The sequence below is a fragment of the Tursiops truncatus genome, chromosome 10 (genome assembly GCF_011762595.2).
Source record: "Tursiops truncatus isolate mTurTru1 chromosome 10, mTurTru1.mat.Y, whole genome shotgun sequence".
Classification (NCBI taxonomy): domain Eukaryota; kingdom Metazoa; phylum Chordata; class Mammalia; order Artiodactyla; family Delphinidae; genus Tursiops; species Tursiops truncatus.
The window spans coordinates 24628348-24641904 of record NC_047043.1 but is presented as its reverse complement, the minus strand read 5'-3'; the positions used below and the strand labels follow the sequence as shown (position 1 = coordinate 24641904).

The window sequence follows — 13557 nt, the reverse complement described above, 5'->3', positions numbered from 1 at the left end:
CTGAAGTTCCCTCTGGCATCTGTCTGCCCTCTGTAGCCCCCGAGCTTTCAGAATGCTTCAGCGTGCTGTCTCATTTGATCCCTGTAACCACCCACAGCGTGGGCAGAGGGGATGAAGAAACAGGGTTCACAGGGTAAAGGGACAGGGGCCATTTCTCAGATCTCCCAGTGTCCGGCCGCCCCGCCCCCCTGCTGGTAAGAAGCTGCTGCTTTGATCTCTCTCCCTACAACAGAACAAGCAGCATGGTATCCAGATACTCACGGGCTGTGCTCTGATGCAGGCAGATTACCTCTGCTGCTTGCCCCTTGTCTGCTGCCTGCCTGCTTTTCAACAGGGCAGGAAAGTAGATTGGTTTGGCCCCTTCTGCTTGCCACAGAGCTGTGGAGGTTGGAACTTTGTGTTTTTCCAAGAGGCTATACACAAATGGATATTTTGGGGTTTTTTTTCTTTTTAAATTTTTGGCTGCTCACTAATTCTTATAAAAATCCTCTCACTCCCCAAGTTAGAGCTCTGACCCTTTAAGCAGTGCCCCTATCCTGCATGAGGTCTCAGAAAGAACGGCGATGGTCTGGCAGTGAGCGACTATGATTTTTTAGAAGAGTAAGTTTCAGCACATCTCTGAGCTCTTAGACCAGAGAAGCGATTCTGGCCCTGAGTCACGGCAAAACGCCCGCAGAGACCAGGTGGGGAACGCAATGAGCAAAGTGGTCCGTGCGTCTTAAGATAAATCCTTTCAGCACAGAGGCCGCTGCACTAAACAGGGAACGGTCTTCAGTGCCACAATATGCTCCCCACTGTTTTTCCTTAGCTCTAGGGCCCGCTTGGTCTGTCTTCCACATTTCCACTTTGAGAGAGAAACAAGTTTAAGATCCACTTCCATTTCAACCTTACTTAAAGAAAAACAATTCAAACTGGGATACATGGTGGCTGCCAGGCAGTCTTAATGTTGGGAAGACATTAGAGAGGAGTGGAGACTGTGGCAAAGTGCAGAGTGCATGTCCCAAGGGGTGAAGGAAGGAGTGGGGAAGGCGCTGGGAGGGGCATGGCCCCATATTTCAAAAGCAAAGAGAGAAATCCCTACGTGAATCATCTGATTTTAAAATGCCGATGACTAATTCCAAAATTGTAAAAACACTTTATGGGCCAACACCAAACTGGCTAAGGAAAATACACAAGCCAACTCTGACCACAGGCCACCAATTTGCAATCCCTAGCCCAGACGACCCCTGACACCTCCCAACACCCATATTCTGTGAGCCCTCTTTCCTATGCAACACCATGGAGTAGGTCAGTATATTCCCCTGAAGGGTTAACCTCACCCTGGAAGGAACACCTTCAATAACGACCCACACTCTGTGGATGTTATCCTGTCTTCATTCAAAAGTGACACTTGCTTTGTTTATCTCTGATCAAAGTTTAAAAAGAGAGTCAACGTGATCAATAAGGGCCTGGCTGTCCTGACAACCTCAGGTGGAGCTTGCCCTTTAGGAGCAGCGCTCTTACTGGCCTCCTGTTTTTTTTTTTTTTTTTTTTTTTTTTTGGTACGTGGGCTTCTCACCGCCATGGCATCTCCCGTTGCGGAGCACAGGCTCCAGACGCGCAGGCTCAGCGGCCATGGCTCACGGGCCCAGCCGCTCCGCGGCATGTGGGATCCTTCCGGACCGGGACACGAACCCGTGTCCCCTGCATCGGCAGGCGGACCCTCAACCACTGTGCCACCAGGGAAGCCCTGGCCTCCTCTTTTGTTTCCTATGACTAATAGACATTTTCTTGTTTCCCCTGGTGTCACCTGTAAGCAGCTTCTCCCGCATGCCTTCACAGGTCCCATCTTGTCCGGATACAGCTGTGCAGTCTCTGACCTCCTCCCCGGGACCTCAGCTGGCCCGTGGCCACCTGTGGCTGACGCTCCATCTGCTCTTTACATCCCCTTAAAGTCTGGGCACCTGCCAACGAGGCTTCTGCCTTTGTCCGAAAACCTGGTGGCTTAAAGAGCATCACTGCACAATGTGGATGCCTCCTTTCTCTCCCGGCTTTCTTCCTAAGCCCTGCAAACCTGGATTTGTAAAAGTTACTTTCTATTGCTTTTTGTGCTTTTGGCCAACTCTGTTTTCCCATTATCTTGAATCTTTTACAATATATATAAATCCAGAACTTAGGTATGAAAAAATACCATAAGCAAAATCAAAAGGCAAGTGATGACCAAGGGGAAAATGTTTACAATTCGGATCATAAACAAAGGCTAATCTCGCTAATGTATGAAGAGCACCTAGAACCTAAGCATGAAGAGATAACAAACGCAACAGAAGAATGGGCAAAGGGTATGAACGGACAGTTCACAGAGAAACACAGATGGCCCTTATACATTTAAAAGGATGCTCAACCTCACACAGAAGAGAAATGAAGGGACTTCCCTGGTGGTCCAGTGGTAAAGAATCCACCTTCCAATGCAGGGGACAGGGGTTGGATATCTGGTCCGAGAACTAAGATCCCACATGCAGCGGAGCAACTAAGCTTGCACGCCACAACTACTGAGCCCGCACGCCTCAACTAGAGAGCCTGCATACCTCAACCTACAGAGCCCACATGCTCTGGAGCCCACGGGCCACAACTACAGAACCCATGAGCTCTGGAGCCCACGCGCTGCAACTAGAGAGAGAAAACCCACACAACACAACTAGAGAGAAGCCTACATGCCGCAACGAAGAGCCCACGTGCTGCAACGAAAGATTCCACATGCCACAATGAAAGACACCACATGCCACGATGAAGATCCCACGTGCCACAACTAAGACCCAATGCAGCCAAAAATAATAAACAAACAAATAAATATTTTTTTAAAATATGCCAGACTTACCCGGTGGCACAGTGGGGGTAAGCTGGGATGAAGTGAGAGAGTGGCATGGACATATATACACTACCAAATGTAAAATCAATAGCTAGTGGGAAGCAGCCACACAGCACAGGGAGATCAGCTCGGTGCTTTGTGACCACCTAGAGGGGTGGGATAGGGAGGGTGGGAGGGAGACGCAAGAGGGAAGAGATAAGGGGATATATGTATATGTATGGCTGATTCACTTTGTTATAAAGCAGAAACTAACACACCAGTGTAGAGCAATTATACTCCAATAAAGATGTTTTTTAAAAAAAAAAAGAATCCACCTGCCAGTGCAGGGGACACAGATTCCAGCCCTGGTCCAGGAAGATCCCACATGCTGTGGAGCGACTAAGCCCGTGCACCACAACTACTGAGCCTGCGCTCTAGAGCCCACATGCCTCAACTAGAGAGCCTGCGTACCTCAAACTACAGAGCCCACGCGCTATGGAGCCTGCGCACCACAACTAGAGAGAAACCCGTGTGCCGCAACTAAGACCCGAGGCAGCCAAAAATAATAAATAACAAATAAAATAAAATATATATTTAAAAAAAATATGCCGGACTTCCCCGGTGGCAGAGTGGTTAAGAATCCTCCTGCCAATGCAGGGGGCGTGGGTTCGAGCCCTGGTCGGGGAAGATCCCACATGCTGTGGAGCAACTAAGGCCGTGCACCACAACTACTGAGCCCACGTGCCACAACTACAGAAGCGCGTGTGCCTAGAGCCCATGCTCCACAACAAGAGAAGCCACTGCAGTGAGAAGCCCGCGCACCGTGACGAAGAGTAGCCCCTGCTCTCCGCAACTAAAGAAAGCCCGCGCGCAGCAACGAAGACCCAACGCAGCCATAAATAAATAAAATTATAAAAAAAAAATGCCACTCTTCTCTGTAACATTCTGCTTAAAAAAAAGAAAAAGAAGAGAAATGAGCTACAACTACAATGAGATACCATGTCATCCCTATCAGATTGGCAGCAATCCAAAGTTTGACACACACTCTTGCTGAGGCTACAGGGAAAGAGGCTCTCTCTCACACTGCTGGTGGGATGCAAAATGGACCACCTCTTCGGAAGGGCAATTTGGTAATTTCCATCGTGATTACAAACACATCAGCCCTTGGATGTGGCAATTCCACTTCTGGGAATTTATCACACAGCCGTACCTGCCACGTTCAAAATGACACATGCACAAGGTTGCGCACAGCAGCATGGTTTTTGACAATAAACTGATGGAAACAACCCAAGAAGTTTTCATCTAGGGAGGACCGGGTAAACAGACCAGAGTTATAAACACGGGGGCTTATAACACGCAGTTGTAACAAGCTGTGGCTGTGGACCACAGTGCCAGCCTCTCCGTGGATCCCAGGGGTGCACACTGCTGCATGTATGTCCACCCCAGGACCAGTGAATCAGAAACTTGGGCATGGCCCAGGGATCTGTGCTTAAATTCCCCAGGGGATTCTGACACACGTACTGATATAAACAGTGGAGCCATTTTTAAAAATCAGGGAGAAATGAAGGGCAAGAACAGGTAAAACTAAGCAGGAAACGTGAAAACAGAAGAGCGGTTGCTTTGGGAGGGGGTGTTGACTGCAGGGGCCTGAGAAGGTCGGGAGCGCTGTCTCCCCACCTGGTGCGCACAGATGTAAAAATTCATCACACTGTGCCCTTAAGAATGTGTGTGTTGTGTGTGCTTTACTATTGTATAAACCGCCTCGTCTGTGGTACTCTATCATGGCAGCCCTAGCAAACTAATACACACACACACACACACACACACACACTCCCTCCCTCCCTCCCTCTCTCTCTCTCCCAGGCTGCCCGGAGAATTAAAGAATCTGCAGAGCTACCATTTTAACCCCAGACTGCATGATTTGTAATCTATTTTCTCCAGTTTTATAGAAGGTAGGAAGACAGGGATATTTTTATGATGTAAAAATGTAGCAAAAAATGAGAGATGCAGCAAAAATGAGAGATGCACTAAAGAGAATTTGGAAATAAGAGTGCCCAGGCTCTACGTAGTTTTCCTGATGTACCATTCCCTTTTATAAGGCTAATATAACCTGGCCTGTGGCCTTCAAGAAAGAAATATCTCAGTAACTCCTGGTGCCAGGCCCACACTCAGCCCCACGGCTGTTTCTAAGTCTGAGGCTTCTACTTACAACCGGCCTGGGCAGACAACATGCAGCGCGTGAAGAGCACCTGCGAGGCGGAAGGTGTGAACTTTTTGTTAATTCACTGAGAGCCATAAAGAGGAAACAGCTCCTCGAGATCACATACCAAAAAATGTCTAAAGTCACGGCCTTTTTTTTAACTTGGATAAAAATAACATCAAGTTCATTGTTAAATTAAGGACAAAAAACTATTTCAGTAAGAACAACTGAGTAAGAAAAAAACATGATCCTGGCTAGACAGGAGAAGAAAAGATTTGATCAGGAGAAATGGGAGTGCAGGGCAGGGGAGGCAGCCGTTCAGAGATGCTACCGGCGTGGTCAGCTTCAGCTGGTTAACAATTAGCCACAGTGACTCAACTCAGTGGTTCTTGCTGAAACCTCTAGAAGCTCCACGTGGGATAAATTCTCCGGGCTGTAACAGGGGATTGGACAAAAATCAAGTCTAGGAGGGAAGGGGACACACTTCCGAGGTGCTGTTACCTGGAGGTGACCTCTTACAGTCCCTCCACTTTCCTGCACGACTGTTATACTTAAATAATAACTGCTATGGTCTGAACGTTTGTGTCCCCTGCCAAGTTCACATGTTGGAATCCTAACCCCCAAAGATGATGGTATTAGTGGGTGGGGCCTTTGGGGAGGTGTTTATAAACCATAAGCATGGAGCGAGCCCTCATGCATGGACTTAGTGCCCTTATAAAAGAGCCTCCAGGGATTCCCTGGTGGCGCAGTGGTTGAGAGTCCGCCTGCCGATGCGGGGGAAACGGGTTCGTGCCCCGGTCCGGGAAGATCCCACATGCCACGGAGCAGCTGGGCCCGTGAGCCATGGTCGCTGAGCCTGCGCGTCCGGAGCCTGTGCTCCGCAACAGGAGAGGCCACAGCAGTGAGAGGCCCGCGTACCGCAAAAAAAAAAAAAAAAAAAAGAGGCTCCAGAGAGCTCCCTTACCCGCCCACCACGTAAGGACACAGCAAGAAGTCTGTGACCTGGCAGAGGGTCCTCACCTGACCAGGCTGCACCCTGATCTCAGACGTCCAGCCTCCAGAACTGTGAGAAGTAAATTTCTGTTTATAAGCCACCCAGTCTGCAGTATTTCGTTATAGCAGCCTGAACAGACTAAGGAAGTTTAGTAAGTAGTTTCTGCTTACTGATAAAATAAAAGATCAAGTCCAGGTCTGGCTATAAGCCCCACTCTTCCTCAGATGCCAGCCAATACAGCGACGGCAGTGAAGACTCTGGTTTATTTTCTCTTATCCATATGGACAGGACCTTAGGGCCAAAGGGGATCCTGGCCGCTGTTCGGCCCGAGGGCCCAGGATGGACCCAGATCTCTGCCTTCCTCGTTGGGTCCCCTGGGCCATGCCCACCAGCCCGTTTGGCAACCCAACCTTCCCACAGCTACCCTGGGCCCTGGTGCTGCACGGGGTGTGAGGGGCCCAGCCCCCTCCTCTGCCCTTACTGCTGTATCCTTGGGAATGCCCAGCAACTCTCTCCCTTGGTATAAAAGGACAAGGCCAGGCTCTTTGAGTCTCAAGTCTCCTGTAGCTGGACAGACCACAGGTCCGGGTTGGGCAGCTTTCGTCTGTAATCAAGTCAGGTTTCCTCCTCCGGAGCCCCTGTCGTCCACCTGTCTCTTCCCTTTTTGTCCCCCACAAGCTCATCTTACAAACAGGGGCTCGGTTTGATATGTGATGCCAATCTTCCGAGTACATGATACAAGCACAAGACAAGACTAACTCCCACCAGCTAGCAAGGGAACAAAACACACTCTGAGCCCTGGACAAAGGCCTTCGCTGAATGAGGCTTTAAAACCACCTGTCTGGGCTTCCCTGGTGGCGCAGTGGTTGAGAGTCCGCCTGCCAATGCAGGGGACACGGGTTCGTGCCCCGGTCCGGGAAGATCCCACATGCCGCGGAGCGGCTGGGCCCGTGAGCCATGGCCGCTGAGCCTGCGCGTCCGGAGCCTGTGCTCCGCAACGGGAGAGGCCACAGCAGTGAGAGGCCCGCGGACCGCAAAAAAAAACAACAAAAAACCAAAAACCATCTGTCTGAGGTTGTTTTGATGGGGCCGTGTGTCTCATCTTGGAAGGGCTGTGAGAACAAGGGCCACGCTATGGTGTGGGAGGGTCCCGGGCTTTTCATTTCCAGCTGCTAAATGCTACACAGCAGCTGGTGGTGATAAAACCACCCGGACCAACAGAGCCAGGGGATGGGTCCTTGTCCCCTTTGCTTACTGTGAAACCAACCCTTCTCTTCAAGAGGCCCCTCGCGCCCAGCCGTCTCGCTCTAGGTGCCCATGACTTCTGGGCAGCAGCGGCCCAGCTGGAAACCAAATCCACCCAGTGACGGCACCCCCTCCCCCGCTCCTAGATGCAACAGTTATAGCAAAACCAAAACTGGACGAGAACAGAAAGATGCAAATGAGTTACTGGATTTACGGGGTTTCCCTCTCTTACCTTTGGGGTTGGAAGCACAGGGTCATCCGCAAGTCTACTTAGAGCTTTTCACCCAGGGCAGCAGCACTTCAAATACCTGGGGATCTTGTTACCATGAAGGTTCCGGTGCAGAAGGTCTGAAGTGGGGCCTGGAGTCTGTGTTTCTAACAAGTTCCCAGGTGATGCTGGTCTGTGGACAACCTGCGTAGCAAGTGCCTCCTGGACTCCTGGCTTAAGGAATTGCTGGAGTTGACACAGCGACCTCCACCCTCGATTTGACAGGTGGAGATGGAGACCCAGACGCTACACAGTTTGCCCAAGACAACTCAGCAAACTAGTGGCACAACTCAAAAGAACCTGGTACATTTTAGCCTGTCTGGGGTCACCTGTTCTACATCAGAAGGGGAGCCAGCAGGCCATGAGTCTGTCTGTGGGAAGACTCAAGCCTCTATTCTTTGCTGACCTTTTACAGTCTATATACTTCTGGCCATAACAGCAGATACTCTGTGGTATTTGAATCAGAAAGACTTGGAGTGTAATGGCAAGAGCAGACACATGACATTTTATTCCTTGCTGGAGCTGGGCTGGGTGTACGGTTGCAGATAAAATACAGGACGGTCAGTGAACCTTGAATTCCAGACAAACAGAGAATACTTTTCTAGTATAATTATGCCCCACATATACTTTGAGATATACTTACACTAAAAAAAGTACCTGCTGTTTATCTGAAATGCCAATTTAACAGGTGGTCTTGGATTTTTCATTTGCTAAGTCTGGCAACCCTAACAGGTGGGAATGAGAGACAGGATATGGTGACAAGAACATTTCCTGCTTAGGGACCTTTCTGGTGGTGCAGTGGTTAAGAATCCGCCTGCCAATGCAGGGGACACGGGTTCGAGCCCTGGTCCAGGAAGATCCCACATGCCACGGAGCAACTAAGCCCGTGCACCACAACTACTGAGCCTGTGCTCTAGAGCCCGTGAGCCACAACTACTGGGCCCACGTGCCACAACTACTGAAGCCCGCACACCTAGAGCCCGTGCTCCAGAACAAGAGAAGCCACCACAATGAGAAGCCTGCGCAGTGCAACAAAGAGTAGCCCCTGCTCACCGCAGCTAGAGAAAGCCCGCACACAGCAACGAAGACCCAATGCAGCCAAAAATAAATTAATTAAAATTTATAAATAAAAAAAAAACCATTTCCTGCTTCATCGCTGTTGACCTTAAAGAAAACCCCAAGGACGCCGGCACTGCCCCGAGATGCACAACTTCTGATTGCAACAACTGTGCCCATCTCCTCTTTGAGTTCATCTCTATGAACAGAGCTTAATCTTCTTAACTAGCTATTATAATGTGAGAGAATCATATATTTACAGCTAGTACTATGAGTTGAACCATGTCCCCACAAAACTCCCATGAGTTCCTAACCCCCAGCACTTCAGAATGTGAGCTTATTTGGAGTTAGGGTTATTGCAGATGTAAAGAGTTAAGATGAGGCCGTAGTAGAGTAGAATGGGTCCTAATCCAACATGACTGGTGTCCCTTTAGAAAGGGGAAACGGGACGCAGAGGCTACCATGGACACAGGGTAAAGACTGGTGTCCTGCTGCCACAAGCCAGGGAGCATGGCCCTAACACCTTGATCTTGGACTTGTACAATACGTTACATTTCTGTTGTTTAAGCCACTCACCTTGTGGTATGTTTGTCACCACTGGCCTATAAGCACATGCTGGGAGCCGGGAAGAAGACAGGAGAGAAGGAGAGGGAGGAAAGGAAACAGGTAAAAAACCTCATCAGCATCCCCACTGGCTATTTTCTATAGAACTTGAAAACCTCTGCTGAGGGAGGATGAGGGATTTAGAAACAGTAGATCACGTTGTATGAAAACCGTTACTGCTTTCCTAAAATTCACATTTTAAACACTGAGTTGAACGAGTTACAGGCCACTTAAAGAAGAAGCTTAGAAATCAGAATTGACCCTGGTTATACAAACAGGATCCATTCCCAGGCACCTGCAGCCTTAAAGCGATTTGTGGGGGGAGGGCTTTAAATTCGCAACCTCCACGGGCCTCGGTTATGAACCGCTTCTTTCCCGTGAGAAATCTGCCCTCCTCTGCAACTTATAAACCAAACATCACCACCCTGGGTTTGGTGATCAAGGCGCTCAAAACAAAATTAAACAGGCTACTCTGACTGCACCGTCTCTCTGGATGATTTGCTTGTCCTATTTCAAACAGCCCCTAATGGCAAGATTTAAATAAAAGTCAGGCTCCGTAGCAACAGTTGATCCTCTCTTTCAGTATGGATTTTATGTCCCTTCACCTCTACCCAGGCCTTCTTCTGGCCTGGAGGAGGATTCTAGGGGTAGACTTGCATCGCCCCACCCTAGACAAATGCCCAACCTTGCAGGCTCCTGTCACACTGGCCTTCCGTCAGTGACTAGCGTGCGCCAAGGTGTCTGTGCCTCACTTGAGGCCTCTGCACATGCCGATCCCTGTGCCTGGAACGTTCCTTCTTCTGCCCAGACCCCCCCCCAAACCCCCCTACACCACCTGCACACACGCTCGGTTCAGAAGGCAGTTTCCCAGAAACACCTGGTCATCACCCTTTGATTTTTCCTTATCACACAACCTTGTATATTTCCTTCACTACCCTTATCACAACTATAATTATTTATTGTTTGCTGTGTATTATCTATTCTCTCCCTAATAAACAGTAAGTTCCGTGAGTCACAGATCAGACATGTTTTATAATTACTTTATAGTCCAGGCCTGACACACAGCAGGCACACAGATATGTCTGTATTAATCAATTAATTAATTAGTTAAAACAAACTAATTGAGGGCATGATAGGAACTTGGGGGGATACTCCTGCTCAGAAGTTTTGGGCGCAGCCCTGGAGCTTCACGTGAAGCCTTTGTTTCACGCTACGTGAGAGGGAAGCGTTTAGGATATCACTTGTCTCCCAATTTCTCTGGGAAAGTCTTTTTTCAAACTAAAAAAAAAAAAAAATCAACCCTCTGGTCATGATCTGGCTTTACAAACAGGCCCTTCCTACAATAAAGGCATGTCCCGCTCACATGTACTTCAACTGCCATGGTCCCCAGGACAACACTTCCTCCTGGTAGCTAACAAAGCAGTGCTGGGCTATGATCTCGCATCCCCTCTAAATCCAGGGACTTCCCGGGCGGTCCAGTGGGTTACGACTCCGCGCTTCCACTGCAGGGGGCACGAGTTCGATCCCTGGTCAGGAAACTAGGATCCCACGTGCCACATGGCGTGGCCAAAAAAATTTTTTTTATTTTAAAAATTAATAAAAGGAAATTGACTTTGGTCAGAAATGTAATGAAAATACGAGCACAACCTTTGATAGGTGGCTATCTCTTTATCAATTAATAAACTGGCATTTTGGCATTAAAAAAAGAAGCCTATGCATTTTATATTTACCAAAAAACAGGATTTATGGGTCATAAGAAGATGACCGAGGGTATTTTGGCAATACGTATATAAAACCTTTAAAATGTACATACTACTCGACCCAGAAATTCCAGTAATAGGAATTTATCCTAAAAAATAATCACGGGGCTTCCCTGGTGGCGCGGTGGTTGGGAGTCCGCCTGCCGATGCAGGGGACGCGGGTTCGTGCCCCGGTCCGGGAAGATCCCACATGCCGCAGAGCGTGAGCCATAGCCGCTGAGCCTGCGTGTCCGGAGCCTGTGCTCTGCAACGGGAGAGGCCACAGCAGTGAGAGGCCCGCGTACCGCAAAAAAAAAAAAAAAAAAAAAATAATCACGAATGCAGGAAGTCACAAGAATGTTTACTGTAGCACTATAAAAGCTAGAAATATCCAACAATATGGGATTGAATAAGTAACTGTAGTAATCCCTATTAATAAATACTCTGTAGCTTTTCAAAATGTCTTATTGAATGGAAGAATACTGAAGGACATGGTAAAAGGGTTCATCATCTGCTAACAGCAAAAAACTGGTTATGACTCAAGATTCCAAAATGCTAACTGTAGTTTTTGGGTGATGGGGTCATGTGTGATTTTTATCTTCTCATGTTTAGCTGTATTTTAGAAATTTCCTGTGAGAGTCATAAATACACTTTGGAAAATGTTTAAAAATAAACTGCAACCAGTCACAAAAGGACAAATACTATATGATTCCACTTATATGAGGCCCTAGAAGAGTCAAATTTAGAGACAAAGTAGAATGGCAGTTGCCAGCGGGGGGGAGGGGAGAGTGGGGGTTATTGTTTAAGAGGTAGAGTTCAGTTTTGCAAGATGGAAACAGTTCTAGAGATGGATGGTGAAGGTACTTCAATGTCACTGTACACTTAGAAATGACTAAGATAGTAAATGGTATGTGTATTTTACCCCAATTTTTTTTAAACCAAAAAAAACTTAAAGAAAAATTTAAATCCGTAAATCATAAGTACAGCTGGGTCTAGAGGTGTCCTAGTTATTAGGATTTTCAAGAGACAGGAGTAGAGAAGGCTGAATTTGACCTTGGACCACACAGCATCAAACAAGACAGTGTGTGTGCCTGCCAGGCTGGCGTGTGCCTGGGGATGAGCTGGTGCTGCCTAGTCTCCTGACTACGGCGCTGGCCATGGCATTTCCTGTCTCTTCCTTCACGAGCGTGGAGTTTTGTCCCTCTCCTGCCAGCGTCCCTCGCTCTGATTCTAGATGAAGGGCCGAGTTGGCTGTCCCAGAGGGGTGACTTCTCCCGGAGCCTGGCTACAGGGACTGCAGGGGCAGGAGAGTACAGGAGAGACTCCGGCCACGTCCTGCAGAGACCATGGGTTGAGGGATTTGCCTCCAGCGACCTTTAGCTAGCCGCTGGTGGAGCCAGGCCAGGAAAGGAATCTGACCTCCAAGTCCAGACAACTCGCCTGTCCACTGCAGAATGAAGAGGGGAGGGCTGGATTCAGTGAAGAACATTCCACCTTTATTCACCGTGAGGGCACCGGCGATGCCCAGTTCCTGGAGGTGGACCCGAGAACCTCAAGCTTGCAGAGCCTCGGGCTGAGGGCTAGACGTGGCCCGAAGCTGCATCTTCACAGCAACAGGGAGTTGGATGCTGAGTCTAAGTATCTAAAATGATCATACACATACACAGGAAAAGGACGTTTTCCAAGAACTTGGGGGTTACCAGGGCCCGGGAAAGACAGAGACCAGTGCTTTTCTTACCTGCTGTAGGCACGCTAACATTATACTGAGGTAAAATAAATAGGAAGGCAGTCTTGGCGGTGACCTGTGAAATAGAGGGAAAAAGTTCCACGTTAGCTTCTTGTCCACATCAAAAGAAACAAGCAAAGCCTGCTACCAGCCCTCGGGCCACGCCTTTCACATCTCAGACCCACAGGCCTCTCCAATGAAGGGTTTCACCTAGAGCACAAGTTAGCACCATTTGTTTTTTTCCCATTTTCTTGAATGACATCCCTCCCAATACCTGCACTAAAAGCAAAAGAAACAATCCCAAGTCCTGGATGGCATCTAGACTTGTACTCGCTGCAGATGGAATACAACAAGATGTGCTCGGCCGGCCGAGAGCTCACCAGCAAAGGGTGCAAATCTGTCTGCCATTCATTCATTCATTCATTCAAGTGTTTATCAAGTTGGTTCTAAGTCCCCAGCATTGGTGAAGTCAGAAACTAACAGAAGATGAAGGTCACAGCCTTCCAGAGGTTTCCAGAACTTAGGACCTCGCCGAGGTTCCCCAGCACGCTGGCTAACTGCACCGTGGGCGGCAGCCCGCAAAGTTTCTGAGGCCTGAGCCTCAGAAACAGAGAATTCCAGCTGCTAATTTCACACACGCCCTATTGGGGGGCAGGACATAACACTCCACTCTGTTGGTCTGTTTATTTCGAAAGCGGCCTTTCAAATCTCGGTTGTGCTGTGGAAGAACTGAGGTCGTCACTTGGTTATTAGTAGGCAGCTCAGTCCTCTTGCAGTTCAGCCTGCAGGGGAGAGACTACAAGGTGCAGGATTCGAAGCTTGGACTCAAGAACCGACTGCCTAGGTTCAGACGCTGCCTCTGCATTTGCCCACCTCGCAACCAGGAGCCGTGGTCTTACACC

General features: G+C 48.7%; 1 protein-coding gene across 12 annotated transcripts in view; it reads right to left on the bottom strand.

The window, feature by feature from the left end:
- Nucleotides 1-13557, bottom strand: part of TRAM2 (translocation associated membrane protein 2) — a 156255-nt gene that overhangs the window by 23561 nt on the left and 119137 nt on the right. For 2 of the 12 annotated variants that reach the window (XM_073810617.1, XM_073810618.1), the window contains 2 exons: nucleotides 12668-12731; nucleotides 12370-12571 (listed from right to left, as the gene is read on the bottom strand). The exons of 8 other annotated variants lie outside the window; for them this stretch is intronic. In XM_073810617.1, coding sequence (XP_073666718.1) covers nucleotides 12370-12418 — 49 coding nt within the window. In that variant the 5' untranslated portion in view covers nucleotides 12419-12571; nucleotides 12668-12731. The remainder of the gene's footprint in view (nucleotides 1-12369; nucleotides 12572-12667; nucleotides 12732-13557) is intronic. 2 more of the 12 variants (XM_033864105.2, XM_033864106.2) reach the window with 1 other exon arrangement.